Consider the following 17529-nt stretch of genomic DNA (forward strand, 5'->3'; position numbering starts at 1 on the left):
GTGTGGGGCAATGCCGTCCTGAGCTGTCAGCTCACGGTTTTGACAGAGATCACTAAGAGGGAGGGGCCAAACCAGAATCCAACCCAACAAAGCCCAAGTTTTACATCAGAAACCTTCTGAGAATGTGGCTTGTGTTTTTTTTCTCTACGTTTAGAACCACGTCACAGAAGGTAGGGGTCCCCTACTTCATTAGCAACACAAGGATGATGAGCACTTACCCTAGTGTCTGATACATAAATGCTTAACCAATAGTGACTGTAATTATTGCTCCCGTCATTAGGGGCAACTAAAGTACTGTGGGCTTGTATGAACGTCACAAACCTGTCAGGTAACAGATAATGGATCTTACGATATGTTCACAATATTAAAATCTTGAAGGACTAACACATTAAGAAAACTTCTACAACTTGCTGCCATGCATTTAGGAGAAGCTTTGGTTTTACCTTGTGGTCCATACTGGCTCATCTGTGGACCGTAAGTCCCACTTGAGTTACTCTGCTGAAAGCTACTGATTCCAGCATGCATCTGGCCCCCAGGAGAAGGATGAGGCGACATGGATGGTCCTGTCTGTTGAGGTCCATACTGAGCCATCTGAGGGTTTCTTTGTGTGCCTGCCATGAAACCTAAGTGGGAAATAAATGGAAACATATAAATGCAGGTGTTTCATAATCTCTGCATACATAAAAATGGACATGGACTTATGTGGCAGGTGGCAGGGGATAAGGCTGGTACCATGAGATTTTCCTAAAAAACAGCTAAAGACATCTCAATTCGGCGTGGACAGTCTGGAGGGTGCCCTGGTGAAACCCTGGTCCTAACCCTGAATTCCCAAGAGGACTCCCAGGAAGCCAATGGCTTGTGGACTTAAAGTAGGGAGGGGAGGAGGCGGAGCAAAGGCAGATGACCTCCCCCTCTTTTGCAGATAAAGTTCCTACAAAAAGTAACAGTGACCGACTGCTGTACTGCAAACTTCTGCCACTGCCAGGCTGGCCACGCCATGAGTGCCCCCTCCAAGCCTTTGCTCACTGCCCAATCCTTGGGACGCAGCTCTCTGGTTACTCAAAAATCCTACCCTTTAGACCCAAGGTACCAGCTCTTCCCTGCACAGAGCTGTTTTTCTCCCCTCTGGTGTCCTCAAGCAGTAACCGTTAAACTTGGCTCCTAAAGGGCCTGCAGACTTCTAATACCTGACTCGCACCACCCCCACAGGCCAACTGCAAACAGCTGCAGGCTTGCACTGTATTCTGCTGCGCCCCAGCAGAACCTTTGACTTTCTCCTTCAAATCTGTTGGGTCTTGGGACTTATCTACCTCTGTAACTGGTATGGCCACTCCTCCAAATGCTCCCTCAGACACATGGGACACCCACAAGGTCAGCCTTTCCTTCTTTCCTCTAAGTGTGATCCATCCATCAGCATGTCCTGGTGACTCCGCTCTGACACAGATGGTGCGAGGTACTTCTTCCTTATTTCTACTCCTACCAAAGCCAGCCCCAGTCGTGTCTTCTGCCCATACCACAGCTGTACGACCGACCACTCAGCCTTGCTAACCCCAGTCTTGCTCCTTTTGGTTTATTTTCCTCAAAGGTGGCAGAATAACTTTCAGGAATACAAAAGGAAATGAGAGCATATCTCTCCCCTGCATAAAACTCATCAAAACTGGCGGGCATGGTGGCTCATGGCTGTAATCCCAGCTCTTTGGGAGGCTGAGGTGGGTGGATCATGAGGTGAGGAGTTCAAGACCAGCCTGACGAAGATGGTGAAACCCTGTCTCTACTAAAAATACAAAACTTAGCCAGGCATGGTGGCAGGTGCCTGTAATCCCAGCTACTCGGGAGGCTGAGGCAGGAGAATCCCTTGAACCCAGAAGGCGGAGGTTGCAGTGAGCCAAGATCGCGCCCCTGCACTCCAGCCTGGGCCACACAGTGAGACTCCATCTCAAACATAACAAAACAAAACAAAACAAAACATCATGAAGACTTCCCACTGGCGCTAGAATAAAATGCACACATGTGACCTTGTCTGTGAGACCTTGTGAGCTCTGGCCGCTGCCTTTCTCCCTTTAGCCCCATTTCCTAGAGCTTTCTCCCGCTCCGCTGCCCTGCAGGTTCCAGAGTTCCTAGAAGACAACATCATGCTTCTTCCCTCTGCAAAGCCTCTCTCCCCGATTCCCTCCTCCCAGCTGGCCCACGATCTGCTCTCCACGCCGCTAGGTCATTCTCATCCTTCAGCCCTCCCTCCACACCCGGTCAGAGGCCACACCAACCCTTGCCCTTTCCCACTCACCTTCCTTTGGAGCACTTTTCATAATCACTGGTAATCACTTTATTTTATTTGGACTCACTTATCATCTCTCTTCCCCACTAAAACATTAGCTCCATGAGGGCAAGGATCACACCTGGGTTCACTATCGTATCCTCGGTGCCTAGCAGAGCACTGTGGGACGTGGTGGCTAACAAAAACTATTGTTTTTAAAAAAATGAATGGACGTTTAATTCTTCATGCGCCCAACGGAGTGCTGAGTACAACACCTAGGTGCTTGGTGGGTAGATGATTCAAATGGATAAATAAAACACTTCTTTATGCGTCAGTGGAAAGCCAGGTACATCCACTTTCAGGAGTCCAGGCAAATAGAAGTGAGTTCATAGACGGAGCTGTGAAATACTCATTAGGACAAAGAGGACCCCAAATCAAGACGGATTTGAGAAAAAGCTGACGTTATCCATCTAGCACGCTAACAAAGGACAGTTTGAAAAACAACTCTCAGAACACAGGGTTTTGTGCTGGGGAGAGGGGCCCACATTACCAGGTGAAGGCTCTAGCTGGAGACGGGCAGGTTTCTGCTCCAGGAGAACCTAAAGCAGTAGCTTCCAAAGAAAGTCCACTGAGGCAGCTGGAGGGTAAGATAATCCTAGATCTAAGGTTGGCTTAAGGAGGTTAAACGGCATGTTGTATTTACAAAAGTGGCCACAGTTTACATTTCAATTAAAAAAAAGATATTCTAACGTCGCTTCTGTTTAAAGAGATAGACATAAAATAAAAGTAAGTTGAACTATTTCTTATTATCCTATTTAACTTATTTATAAAGATAAGCCTTATGAAATTGAGCTCAATTGGCAGCTTCCAGATATAAACCATCATAGAAAACATTTGCTTTTTCAATCTGAAAACAAACAGAAATCAGAGCACTAAAATTACTATGAATGATTGCATCTTAAGATGTTACATGAAATATTTATCTAAGCTTTACTATAAAATTCTCAAGTGTTTCAGATAGAGTCCTGTTTAATCAAAAAATGTGTTTCCATTTTACAGCGATCATGTGGGTCTCCCCCTAAGTTCTTTGAAAATAATGATTGCTTTTTCTTCCTTAGTTAAGGAAAATAACACAGGCCCTTTAATTAGCATTAAATTTCACTCCAACCATGAAGGTATCCATGCCAAAGGGTTTGGAAGCTCTGATAGTATACTCTCTCTCCCTATATTATTTAAATATATACATAAATATATATATTTTATTTAAATATCTATCTATCTATCTATCTATCTATCTATCTATCTATCTATCTATTTTTTGAGATGGAGCCTCACTCTTTTGCCCAGGCTGGAGTGCAGTGGCATGATCTCGTCTCACTACAACCTCCGCCTCCCAACCTTAAGTGATTCTCCTGCCTCAGCCTCCACAGTAGCTGGGACTACAGGTGCACACCATCATGCCCAGCTAATTTTTGTAATTTTAGTAGAGACAGGATTTTACCATGTTGGGCAGGCTGGTCTCGAACTCCTGACTGCCAGTGATCTGTCTGCCTCAGCCTCCCACAGCACTGGGATAGCAGGCATGAGCTATAGAGCCCAGCAGTATACGATATTCTTAAGTTTTTGCGGCCTCTGCGACACTCATTATAGGCTTAAGGTTTGTTCAAATGAGTGCTAAGAATTCTCACCTAGGTGACTTATTTATTTTTCTCTTTCCTCAGGCCTTAAAAATACATATGTAATGTTCCACTTGAACTATCTCAATTGTCACTGGCGTTTTACATAAAATCACATTTGCAAAAAGGAGGTGGAGTTTCCAAAAGGAGATAAAATCTAAAAGGGAATTCAAATGAGGCTGCTTTACAGCATCAACTTCCCATACCTTAGGGGACAAAGTTCTACTGGGTGTGGAACTTACCTCCTTACAAAGAAATTAAAACTTGAAAGCTATTTTTTTCTTTGTATCACTTACGTTTGCAATGGCACCAATTAAAAGAGCTTCCTGAAATCTTGTTTTCTGTTTTTGGTGAGACTCACCCCTTTCCCTGTGTCCCCAAAACCATGAAAGGGGAAGCTGACACGTTTCCCTGACTCCTTTCTAAGCTAGCATCATCTAATGGCAGTGGACTGCGAATGGAAGGCATAGACTGCGGTCTTGTTTGTGTCATGAGCTCTGAATCTAGTAGGGGAGACAGATATGTAAGTAAATGGACTACAGTGGGTATTGAATACAGCTTGCTGTGTGACTTTAGGCAAATCATAACTGTTTGGGTGAGGGAGAAAGGACAAGATGGAGGAAGGCGAACAAGAAGGCACAATCCATGTTGCTTCCGGGTTCTTCCTCACCAACTCTCCCGCGCGCGGGAAAATGTAGCCCACGCCCGGGAAGATGCAGATCAACCGAGCATGCGCCAGGTGACGTCAATCCGAAGAGATCGAAACTTACCCGGCCACGCCTACGTAGACGCCCCTATCAGGCCCTTATCCCACCCACTGCCGTCCCCCTTCCAGTACCAATGCATAAAAGTCCGCTGCCAGCAGGAGCCGGCCTGACTTCTTCGGCCCCAGCATTCGTGGACCGGGGAACCTCACCCGAGAGCCGGGCGCGACTTCCCTGGCCCCCCACACCTGAGGACCAGAGAACCTCGCCTGAGAGTGTGCGCATATTTGCAATAAAAGACTGCCACTTTCTTATGTACTTTGGCCTCATGTTTAATTATTTAGCTCTCCTAAATTAAATTAAATGGAACAAAACAGTTGGTGCCAAGACCTGACCCAGGAGGAGACCCTTCCTCAACATCCCCTAGGGGTCTAACGAACCTCCTCCCCAGCGAACCGGCTCCCAACCCAACCAGCCACCAACACCGAACAAGTGTTCCAGCTTTCCACTGGTGCCGCTCTGAGAATTTCTTCTTTGGTGAGTACTCCCCTTTGTTAACCATCTCCGTCCGTTTCCGTGTCCTTGGCCTAGAGTCGTACGTACGCCCAAGGACGTAGCCACCCTGTGGCGCAGTGAGGTCTTCAACCCGTAGACGTCCGTCTTGCAGTTCCTCAATTCTCCATTAGTGGCTCCAGGAGCCCCCGGTCTCCAGCAGCGGCAAAGGACACTTTGCCACTGCATGAGGTCGGTTTCCATTTCTGGTGGTTAAACAATGGGAACCTCACAATCGAAAATCCCTAGGAACACCCCCTTAGGGTGTCTCCTCCAAAACTTGGAAGCCTTACATCTAGCTCAAGATTTAAAATGAAAGCGGCTAATTTTCCTCTCCACTGTGGCATTGCTGCAGTATAAATTAGACAACCAATCTCAATGGCCACCAGACGGCACACTTGACTGTAACATTCTATTACATCTCTCTAATTCCTGCCAAAGGCTTGGAAAGTGGTCAGAGATTATCTATGTCCAAGGCTTTTCGGACTTGCGCTCTCGCCCAGACCTGTGAGCCCAGTGTTCAATGGCCCAGGTCTTGTTAGTTAAAACCCAGCCCTCGGCCCCCACACCACAAGCAGAGGAAGATTCTACTTCCATCTCAGACGAGGCCGATGGCAGGGCACCTCCCTCCCGACCTACCTACCCCCCTCCCTATGCTCCTCCTACCGCCCCTCCCTCAGCCACTCCTCTTACCTCTCCCATTTCCGCCCACACTCGCTCCAAGACCGCGGTAGCAGCCCCCACTAGTCAGCCCTCTACCAGTCAGCCTGCCCCAACCCCCTCTACCAGTCAGCCTGCCTCAACCCCCTCTACCGGTCAGCCAGTCTCAACCTACCCGACTGGTCAGTCTGTTTCAACCTCCCCTGTTAGTTTGTTGGCCCCTCTCCGAGAGGTCACCGGAGTCGAAGGACTAGTTAGAGTCCATGTCCCTTTTTCCTTGGTAGACCTTTCCAAGACTGAAAAACGGTTCGGCGACTTCTCTGCTAACCCCACCCTATATTCCAAGGAGTTTCGATACCTATGTCAGGCATATGATCTAACCTGGCAGGACTCACAGGTCATTTTGTCCTCCTCACTTAACCCAGAGGAAAGAGAGCGTATTCTTGCAGCCGCCAGGCAACATGCAGATCAATGGCATTTAACTGACGCCACTGTCCCGTTAGGAGAGATGGCTGTCCCGTCCATAGAACCAGATTGGGATTACCAGCCACAGCAGCCCAGCCGCCATAGGAGAGACATTATGGTTCAATGTCTCTTGGCCGGTATGCAGGCAGCCTCTAACAAAGTGGTCAATTTTGATAAACTAAAGGAAATCATCCAGCACCCAGATGAGAACCCGGCTTCCTTCCCAAATCGCCTTACAGAGGCACTAGCCCAATTTACTCGGCTAGACCCCACCTCCCCAACCGGAGCAGCTGTCCTAGCCTCCTATTTTATCTCCCAGTCAGCCTCAGATATTCGAAAAAAGCTAAAAAAGGTTGAAGATGGGCCTCAAACCCCCATACAGGACTTAGTAAAATTGGCCTTTAAAGTTTTTAACTCCAGAGAAGCAGCAGCTGAGGCCGCAGAGCTAGACAAGGAGAAAAGAAGGGCTGTGCTTCAGGCGCAAGCTCTAGTGGCTGCCCTCCAATCAGCACTGCCCACTCTGCCGGCAGGGAAGACACAGGGCAAGTCTCCCAAGGGCTCCTGCTATAAATGCGGAGACCTAGGACACTGGGCAAACCAGTGTCCCCAGGCCAAGCCGGCCACTCCGTCTGGCCCATGCTTTAAGTGTGGCACAACTGGCATTGAGAAAAAAGGTGTCCAAATCCTTGCCTGCCTACCACGCCATGCCCAACCTGCCAACAGGAAGGACACTGGAAGTCTGATTGCCCCGCCAGCAGGGCAGGCATTGCGCCTCAACGTGGTGCCTCTCCTCAAGGGTCGGAAAGCTCCTTCCAGCTCCTACACCTGGACGACGACTGATGGTGCCCACACTCGGAGACCCCTGTCACCCTCGCCGAGCCTAGGGTAACTCTACAGGTAGCAGGTAAGCCGATTTCTTTTCTCATCAATACGAAGGCTGCCTATTCTGTTTTGTCAACCTATGGAGGTCCTAGCCAGCCATCCACTATCTCAGTAGTTGGGGTAGACGGTAAACCGTCTAACCCTCGCCAGACCCCAGTGTTAAGTTACTGCCTGGACTATGCATGCTTTGCCCACTCTTTCCTCATCATGCCCTCTTGTCCCACCCCCCTCTTGGGATGAGACATCTTAACCTAACTCAAAACATCTATTCCCCTTCCCTTTCTCCAGGTGACCAGGTTCTACTCAAGGATCAACACCCTTCTCAAATTTTCCTGCTTCCTCACCATACTTCATCTTAACTTGACTTTTCCCTCATAAACCCCATAGACACCCTCCTTCCCGACCCATCCCCCAACCAGTAGGTTTCCCAACTTTTTACTCTCATAGAAGACCTAGCTTGGCAAGGTGCCCTTTGTGATTTCCTAATTCCCATACTAATCCTCTGCCTTATGTTATGTCTTGCTCCCATTTTAATAAAATTTCTCCGAGCCAAGGTCCAAGAGATCACCCGAGTCACCTTCAACCAAATGCTCCTGCATCCCTACACCCAACTGCCAACCTCAGACCCTAACTACGCCCCCTAACAGCAGGAAGCAGCCAGCCAGACAACGGTGCCCCAAATTCTTATAATCAATAACAGGTTGGACTGTTTGGGTGAGGGAGAAAGGACAAGATGGAGGAAGGTGAACAAGAAGGCACAATCCATGTTGCTTCCGGGTTCTTCCTCACCAACTTTCCCGTGCACGGGAAAATGCAGCCCACGCCCGGGAAGATGCAGATCAACCGAGCATGCGCCAGGTGACGTCAATCCGAAGAGATCGAAACTTTCCCGGCCACGCCTACGGAGATGCCCCTATCAGGCCCTTATCCCGCCCACTGCCCTCCCCCTTCCAGTACCAATGCACAAAAGTCCGCCGCCAGCAGGAGCCGGCCTGACTTCTTCGGCCCCCGCATTCGTGGACCGGGGAACCTCACCTGAGAGCCGGGCGCGACTTCCCTGGCCCCCCACACCTGAGGACCAGAGAACCTCGCCCGAGAGTGTGCGCATATTTGCAATAAAAGACTGCCACTTTCTTATGTACTTTGGCCTCATGTTTAATTATTTAGCTCTCCTAAATTAAATGAAACAAAACAATAACCTCTCTAAGCTACAGTCCCGGATCCTGTGAGGATCAACTGAAACAACATGGAAAGTGTCCTATAATCCATAATGTGATGTACAAAAAAAGCAAGACATTATAATGTTAATGTTTGGTTTATAAACTCCCCAAAATATCTTTTAACATGGATAGCCTATACATTCAGAGGGAGCTTCCAGCTGGGATGAACAAGTTTTTATTTCTGCATGTTTTTTATTTAAATGTCTGGAATCCACATTACTCCAGCACTTAGGTAACTGTGTACAAATTATAAAAGGTTAAAAAGGGTGTATTAAGGGAAGTACCTCTCACATCCCTGAGTTCCCCTGGCCAAAGGCAAATGGTTTTTCAATGTATTCTTTCAGAGATATTGTATAATTTGTGGTTGTGTTTGTATTTCGGTTATCATGAGTCAATGTGAACATGTTAAACAACTGTCTTTACTTCCTTTTCTATAAATGTCTGTTTATATCATTTGCCTCTTTTTCTATTGGTCACTCTCTCTCTTGAATATGAAGTATTTCCTCTGGCAGGTACAGCTCCTATTACCAGATGAATGGCTACATGGCTCACCCAAACCTCTGTATCTGCAGTCCTGTGAAAAGCTGGTCTTTCAGTTGGGGTAGTAATGGCATAGACCATATATTGCCATAAGAGGAAATGGTATGACCTGACTTGCATTTGTTTTCTTTTTGAGACAGGGTCTCTGTATGTTGTCCAGGCTGGTCTCAAACTCCTGGCCTCAAGCGATCTTCCCACCTCAGCCTCCCAATTAGCTGGGACTCCAGGTGTAGGCCACCATGCCTGTTGCATTTTTGAATGCTAACCCTACTGTAATAAGCATCATGAAGAAAGGATTGAAGTGGAGAAAGGTTACATGTGAGAGGACCAGTTAGGAGACAGATATGTGACACATAATAGAAAATCACAATTAAATGCCAACACTAGCTAATCCTACTAAAAAAGTATTCCATTATGGATATTTTTAAAGGTTATTGAATATTGCCATAATCTCTGAAACAAATTGATAAAAAATTAGGAGACAGAAGTTAGCTAAAAATGAAGTATTTCTATTCATCCTAAATACAGAAATGATGCAGGTCTATCAGCACTTTCCTCATTTGTAAAATGGGGGCAATCACATCTACCTCATAGGGTTGTAGTGAGGATTAACGGAGATAAACATGCATAAAAGGGCCAGCTCACAGGAAGCTTTCAACAGCAATAGCTTTTTTGTTTCTTTTTTTTATCTAAGATGAAGTCTCGCTGTGTCACCTAGGCTGGAGTGCAGTAGAGCAATCTTGGCTCACTGCAACCTCTGCCTCCTGGGTTCAAGCGATTCTTCTGCCTCAGCCTCTTGAGTAGCTGGGACTACAGGCATGGGCAACCACGCCTGGCTAATGTTTGTATTTTTTGTATTTTTTTGTATTTTTTTTTTTTGAGACAGAGTCTCACTCTGTCACCCAGGCTGGAGTGCAGTGGCACAGTGGGGCGATCTTGGCTCACTGCAACTTCCGCCTCCCAGGTTCAAGCGATTCCCCTGCCTCAGCCTCCTGAGTAGCTGGGATTACAGGAACCTACCACCATGCCTGGCTAATTTTTTTTTTTTGGTATTTTTAGTAGAGACTGGGTTTCACCCTATCAGCCAGGACGGCCTCTATCTCCTGACCTCAGGATCCACCCACCTCGGCCTCCCAAAATGCTGGGATTACAGGCGTAATTTTTGTATTTTTAATAGAGACAGGGTTTAACCATGTTGGCCAGGCTGGTCTCAAACTCCTGACCTCATGATCTGCCCGCCTCAGCCTCCCAAAGTGCTGGGATTACAGGCGTGAGTTCTTGTCACTATTATAGATTCAAACGGGTACAGGACAGGTGGCATGGTAACCAAGAGAGCACTGGGTGAGGATCTCATCCTGGCCTCCAAGTCTGCTGTGCAGATTCCAGCCAGTGACTTGACCTTTCTGGCCTCAGTTTCCTCACCCGCACTCAATAGTTGTAGGGGCACTTCCAGCTATAGGTGTGTGTGATTCTGGTTTAAACGTTTTTCTTTCCTAGGAAGAAATCTAAATCAAGTCTGTAATTCCAAGTATACTTATTTGGAAGGTAGTTCTTTTCTTGTTTTGTTAAATTTTTATTTTTGAAAGAAATACATTTTAAAATGTTTCCCAAGAAATCAGATTTCAACTAAGAATTTTCTTCCTATTTATGGTGACATATTTGTTTGATTGCATCTTGCTTTTTTCAGAACATTCTTCTAAGATGGTGTCTTGTAACAGAGTTTGCGAATAGCAAGCCTGACAGCTGAGGGAATGCAGCTGCGTCTTTAAAAGGTGTGACCTTTTCTAGTCATAAGCCATCTGAGTTTAGAGTACCACACTTTCTAGTAAGGGAAATTCAGAAAACAGAAAAAGAATTTCCTGTATATTGTGAAAGCATATTGAATTACTAAGTGTATTATGGAATTATAGGGTCCCAAGTAAATATCTAACATGGGAAAATTCTAGACAAAGCACTAAATTAGATATTATCTATATGATACAAAGCAAAGTTTCTTAGAAACCTCGTATGAAAATATGATTAATACATTCATCCGTAACATAAATCTGCACCAGGTTTCTGACGGTGAATTTCCTCGTTTGGAGTCCTTCGCGCATGCTCACACAGTCACTGAACTTGTATTACCACATTCCAAACGCAGAGTCAGCCTTCTGATGTGGAAAACCAGACTACCCTTTCTGCCCTTTAGGGGAAAGAAAAATCAAGCAAAAGAAAAATCCTCAGAGAGAAGGTAAGGTAGTGGAGTAGGCGAAACACACCCACTATGGATTTGTTTGGAAGCAGATCTGTTTAGAGGCTGCCTCTCCTGCTCTCTGTGTGGGTCCACAGGCTCCTTTGTAAGTGGAGAACGCACATCTCGCTCTGGCGTACAAGATCATTCACCCTGAGAGTCAAATAAGAAAAATCCATGCAAAAATGCTTTGCTAAACTGAAAACCACCATGAAAACGCTACACAAAGGCGTTACTATTGCCTTTATAGTGATTCTGTGAGCCCTTTATTCACTGTGTGGGTTTCTATCTAAGCTATCAAACTGGTAACTTAATCCACAGTAATGTCACACAAATCTTCTACCGGCATGCACCTATTTTACTCTAACATTCTGGGAACTGTGGTGAGACTAAGACAGTATTTTTTAAAAAGCAAAAGATGTGATCCTTGCCCTTGAGGAACTGAAATTTTAGTTGAACAGAAAATAAAAGCCCATCAATAGGGGAAAATAATGAATTAAAATTACGAAGCAAGGTATAACTTTGTATGAGACAAAAAAAGTAACATCTCAGTCAACTAAATACCACCTCCTTTCTCTTCCATTTCTGGGTCATTCACGAGGTGCCAGGGGCATGATGAGCCAAGCACAGGCAACATCTACCCTCATGGAGTTAACATTCCCGTGGGAGACACAGGCATCTCACAAATAACTCAAAGTCAGTGTGTGATGCGGAGAACAGAAGTGCAGGTGCTATGAGAGTATCAGGGGAAGACCCAATTTAGACTGGGAGGGTGGAAGGTTTCCTTGAGGAAGTCACATTTCAGCTGAGACCTGAACAATGCATAGGAAGGACCTGGGCACATCTGGCCAGACAGTTTCTGAGACGCTCCACTGCGACCAGTGGGTGTCATCCAAAGTGGATGTCCCCAGGCATGGACTTGGAAGCTAAAGTTCCTGCACTCATTTGAGTCTAGAGGCCACTGGAGGTGCCCTCGTATTTGGCTGGTTTAGAAATTTACCTTCTTCAAACCATCTGTAGCCCAGCTACCAACTATCAACAAACGAGCACCCACACCACAAGAAAAGCCAGCACTGATGACTTCCTGCCCTCTAAGCTTTGAGCATCTCCAGCCAGGCCCCAGGCTTATTGATTTCCTCCTCTAAGAAGAAAACCTTCTGCTTGTGCCCAAGGCTGGTGCCTACACTTAGGCGCTGAACCGCCTTCCGCATCTCTCAGGGATCTGTATTCATTCAAAAACCACTCACTGTCTCTTGACTCCTCAACTGGCTGAAGTTAGCCCAGCACACGAGTCTGCCACCCTACCCTGGACACGCAGTCAGCAGGTGCTCCCACTCTGGTTCCATCACGTAGGCTCTGAGCTCCCTGTAGCCCCTGGGATGCTTCAGACCTGCAAGTCCCTGCACATCCAGTCACTCAGCAAATATGTATAAACTTAGCAAATCTGCATTCTCAGGTTCTAGGTAAGGTGCCATTCCCTGGCCTATGAGCAGCTGATCTTTAATGAGCATATATTATATGCTAACAGCTTGTTCATTTCATCTTCAAATCAACCTAAAGACATTGAGGCTCACAGAGGTTGATTTATGAGGCCACTTTCAAACTTCTTTTTTTTCAACAATCCATACTTTAGAGACATATTTTATGTCATGATCCAATGTGCATGAGTATATATTTACATACTTACACATACTATTCACATACACTCTACATTTCCCAAAACAATGTTGACCTTTATTATGTACTACTACACTCTGATATTTTACATACCATGGAAAGATCCATTAATGGGAGGCATAGCTTAAAAAACAAGCTGGTGTGCTGTGTCCTTTGCTGCAGCTGTTTTTACAGATGTGCCTAGAAGGCCACTTGCCTTCATACAGCTGATGTACACCTGTTCTGTATGACTCTGTTACTGCTATCTTCCATGACACTCCTTGCCCTTCCAGGAAAGCAGTCACTTTTATATGCTTGAAAAGCACCACAAATGTTAACTGTGGCCAGGCAGTTAGTACACTGCTATCGTTTTTTGCGCAACTGTCTCTCTCATCAGACTACAAGTTCCGGAGGCTCCAAAACACACTCTCCTCTCATTTGCCCAAGCAAGGTATCTGGCCTAGAGGTAGAACCAAAAACATGTTGTCTTAGTGAACATAATAAACCATCTTCATTCTGACCCATTTGTTTTCACTTTACAAAAGCAGCTTAATAAATTGGATTGTTTCGTTCTTCATCTCACGGTGTTTTCAAAGAATCATTTCTGAGGAAAGGGAGACAGCTGTCCAAGACAGGACTGTTGTGAGAAGGAATAACTGATAGCTGACAGCAAGGCAAGGAAGAAAAACGAGTCTACTAGGCCAGAAAGCACAATTATTTCCATGGTCTAAATATCTATCAGACGCATCCACCCTGTGCATCTCCACAGCCACTGCGAAGCTGTGAGGAGTGAGGGCTCTGCAGATCAACTGCCTGGGCCAAATTGTGGCTTCACCACTTACTAGTTCAGCAGCTGTGGGCACGTAAGTAACTGCAAAGCATCACTTTCCTTTTCTGAAAAATGTGGATGACAACTGAGCCTACCTTGTAAGATTAAATGAGAAAATGTGTAAAGCACACAGCTCAGTGCTTGCACACACTAGAGGTTTAATAAATGATAGCTACTATTATTCATATTACTTTTAATGCATTCTACCATTTATTTCCTGTGTGAATGACTCCAAGTTTCCAAACTAATTTCTCTTGCCAGGTTTCCCTACATGCCATTCATCAGTGAAGCCAGAAAATGTTGCAAGTCCCTGGATGGTGGTTAATCTCTGGAGGTGCAATGCCACACCTGTGGGCCTCCTGGCACGCCTTCCGAGGCTGCCCCGAGGGAGCGGTGGCTCTGGGCTGGGCCTGCCTGTCCCACACCTCCTCTACAAGGCCAGCTAGAGCTGAGGGGGATCCTGCCTCACTTAGCTCACTATGCAGAAAGCCCTGTGCCCTTCCAGATAAATGGTTCCAGGAATAATTGGCCGGCCATGTTATTTGGCTCAGAAAAGCTCAGCTTGTCAGTTTTAGGCCACTCAACCAACAGCTATAGTACTGATTAGCTCTGGGCGGCCTAAGATGCAGCATACATCCTTCCTGATCTGGCAGATTCCCCAGAGTTTGCCTCTCTCTCTCTCTCTCTCTGTGTGTGTGTGTGTATGTGAGAGAGAGAGAGACAGACACAGAGAGAGAGAGATCTCAAAATCCCCGTCAAGTACCTGAATAGACTCTCAATGTCAGGAGAAGGGCCCTGACTTCTGGTTACCATGGGATCTCAAGCACCCATGGCAGTGAGTAGCTTGATAAACGTTTGTCTTAATGGATGGAACAACCCATTAGGTTTTTTGTGGGGGTTAAAGGAAAATCAGTCTGAACTAAGAAGACTATTCCCAGCCAGGCATGGTGGCTCACACCTGTAATCCCAGCACTTTGGGAGGCTGAGGCGGGTGGATCACCTGAGGTCAGGAGTTCAAGCCTGGCCAATATGGTGAAACCTGGTCTCTACTAAAAATACAAAAAAAATTAGCTGGGTGTGGTGGTGGGCACCTGTAATTCCAGCTACTTGGGAAGCTGAGGCAGGAGAATCACTTGAACCTGGGAGGCAGAGGTTGCAGTGAGCTGAGATCGCGCTACTGTACTATAGCCTGGGACAGGGTAAGACTCCAACTCAAAAAAAAAAAAAAAAAAAAAAAAGAGAAGACCGTTCTCTTTCTAGCTGTAAGTTAGAGCACGCAGGACCCTGGCCTAGGAAACGGTGCCCTGGCAGGTTCTGCTGCCCCAGAGCTTGTGTGAAGGTATAAGCCCGACCTGGGCAGGTTCGTTTCCACCACCTGCTAAGGGGCGAATCACTTGTCCTCAAGTTCATTCCGACGTCACATGGTGTTAATTTAGATAATGGATTATAATACAATTTGATAACTGTTTGAATTCCATATTTGGTATATCTAATAGCTAAAGACAGGGGTAGTGGTGGGCTGCCAGGATATTCCCTGGAGTCATTCAGCCTGCATTTTGAAAGGACTGTTTTATTTAGGGGCATTCTCCTGTGAATAGTAATATTAGCATCAGTGAAAAATTCCTACTCCAACAATCCATTCTCGTTACATGGCAATGTAAGTGGTGTTCACGTAAGTCTAGGGAAAACGCTACTTCAATCTCTATTACAGAGACCTGTGTTAAAGACTAAGCCAAAAGACATTTTTCTTCTATCAATTAAAAACAAGAAATCTCTTCACTGCCCTCTTGGAAAACTGGCCTAGCTGGCCTAATGACAAGCCAGTCGTTGTCACAGGTGCTTAAGACCCAGTGGTAAACAAATTAGCATTTCTAAAACATGTCCCTGTGTTATTCTTAGATAAGTGAGTTTTCCAGACCTTTCCAGTGTGTTCTGCAGCAGTGTCCTATCTGTGGTTTGTTTAGCGGAGACTTTCCCTAGTTTATAAAAACGCTATATGTGGGCCAGGCGCGGAGGCTCACGTCTGTAACCCCAGCACTTTAGCAGGCTGAGGCGGGTGGATCACTTGAGGTCAGGAGTTCAAGACCAGTCTGGTCAACATGGTGAAACCCCGTCATTACTAAAAATACAAAAGTTAGCTGGGCGTGGTGACACGTGTCTGTAATCCCAGCTACTTGGGAGGCTGAGGCAGGAGAACTGCTTGAACCCAGGAGGTGGAGGTTGCAGTGAGCAGAGATTGCGCCACTGCACTCCAGCCTGGACGACAGAGTAAAACTCCGCCTCAGCAAAAAAAAAAAAAAAAAGCTAGATATGATTCTCTTATTTGTAAAAGAGATAAATCTTTATAGCAAAGATCCAGTGTTGCTTTCTAAATCTTAGCAGACCAAAAAAAAAAAAAAATTAAAGAAACTGATTTATGACGTCCTTATAAGCAAATCACATCTTCTACATAAGAGAAGAAAAAAATGAGTATTTTTGTGTAGTAGGAAGACAGAAAAATTCTTCCCCGGTTAAGAGAGAGACCTGTCTTTTGAAGTGCTACAGAAACTTTCAAAAATACAACGAAACTGTATTTAATTTTAAAAGTAAACTGAGTCCTTAAAGCATATTTGCGGGTAGATGACCTAAAGGAAACAGTGATGGAGCTCCATGAACTTAAACAGGGCAATGTTGTCAAAGCTCCAAAATCGCCAGGGATAGGTCCAATTAAAGTACCATCCAATGAAAACATATCTCCAAGTTTGAAGGGTGTTACAAAACTGAGTTAGAAACAAAGTCAAATAAAAAGTGAAAGCAAAACTAGGAAATTTGGGAAAATTAAACGGGGAGGAATTTTAACATGGATCTTGTTTAGCCTCCAAATTGTGTATTCTTTTCCTCTTCATGGGACACAACAAATTCTGCAATGTAAGCATTTGAGACTTTAAATCCTGTTGGAAAAAGTAGAGTCAAGCATGAAACCCAAGTCACCATTCATCCCACCCATGAAAGAGAAACCAGCAAAGCCAGAAAGCATGCGTGGCCAGGCCAATGCAGGAGAGCACAAAATCAATTACAGAAAACTTTAATTTCTTCATCAAAGGTGCCTCGTCAGCTAGCAGAGAACTACAGCATTGTCAGGATATCAACAAGACGTCCAAGGTAACAGAAACCACCAAAAAGCAAGCACGTCTTTCGTTTGGCACATGGACAATTTATTTTCATGTTGGCATCTGTTAAAAATTCAGAGAATAACCGCCTTGTCTCTTCAAGCCAGTCCAATAAAAGCGGCTTTGCCATGTGTGTGTGCCACGGTTACATACCATGCCACCTTTGTGGTGTCTCCACCCAGAAAGACAGGCAGAGGCGTTTCTCTTCACAAATAGGTGTCACATCCCCATTTGGAGAGAAAAATAGATTAAAAAAATATATTCTCGTTACATTTAACTATGTTCAGTGTTTATCTGCCTGCCTTCCTCTCTTCACAACATGAACTGCTTTGAGGAAGACAGAAACTAATGGCCCGTTCAAGGCTTTAACCCAGGCCCCCCGCGTGGCACCAGCTGTGCTGTTAGGTTAACTGGCAAAACTGCTCCCTGTCGGATACTTGGAGCCGGGCACAGCAACCTCTAAGCTGTCCCCATCCACCCCACACACTCCTCTCCGCTGCTGACTGCTCCTGAAACTTACACCACCTATCACTGGGCAAACGAGAGTCCGGAGAGGGGTCAGACTGAGCACCCAGACGGCAGATGGGGGCAGAAGGTCCAGTCATTCCTTACACAAATCTTTTAAGTTTTAGCTGCAAAAGTCTGCTTCAGTGCTGAGGACAAAGACAATGTATGTATGTCACTATGTGCTGGAGAAGCAGAGAAACTACTT

At 45.8% G+C, this 17529-nt stretch overlaps 1 protein-coding gene across 7 annotated transcripts in view; it reads right to left on the reverse strand.

The window, feature by feature from the left end:
• The window catches only part of ARID1B (AT-rich interaction domain 1B), a 442915-nt gene that overhangs the window by 75470 nt on the left and 349916 nt on the right, over window positions 1–17529 (reverse strand). For all 7 annotated transcript variants that reach the window (XM_031667341.1, XM_031667340.1, XM_031667337.1 and 4 more), the window contains one exon: window positions 444–623. In XM_031667341.1, coding sequence (XP_031523201.1) covers window positions 444–623 — 180 coding nt within the window. The remainder of the gene's footprint in view (window positions 1–443; window positions 624–17529) is intronic.

The sequence above is a fragment of the Papio anubis genome, chromosome 6, assembly GCF_008728515.1.
Source record: "Papio anubis isolate 15944 chromosome 6, Panubis1.0, whole genome shotgun sequence".
Taxonomy (NCBI): Eukaryota; Metazoa; Chordata; class Mammalia; order Primates; family Cercopithecidae; genus Papio; species Papio anubis.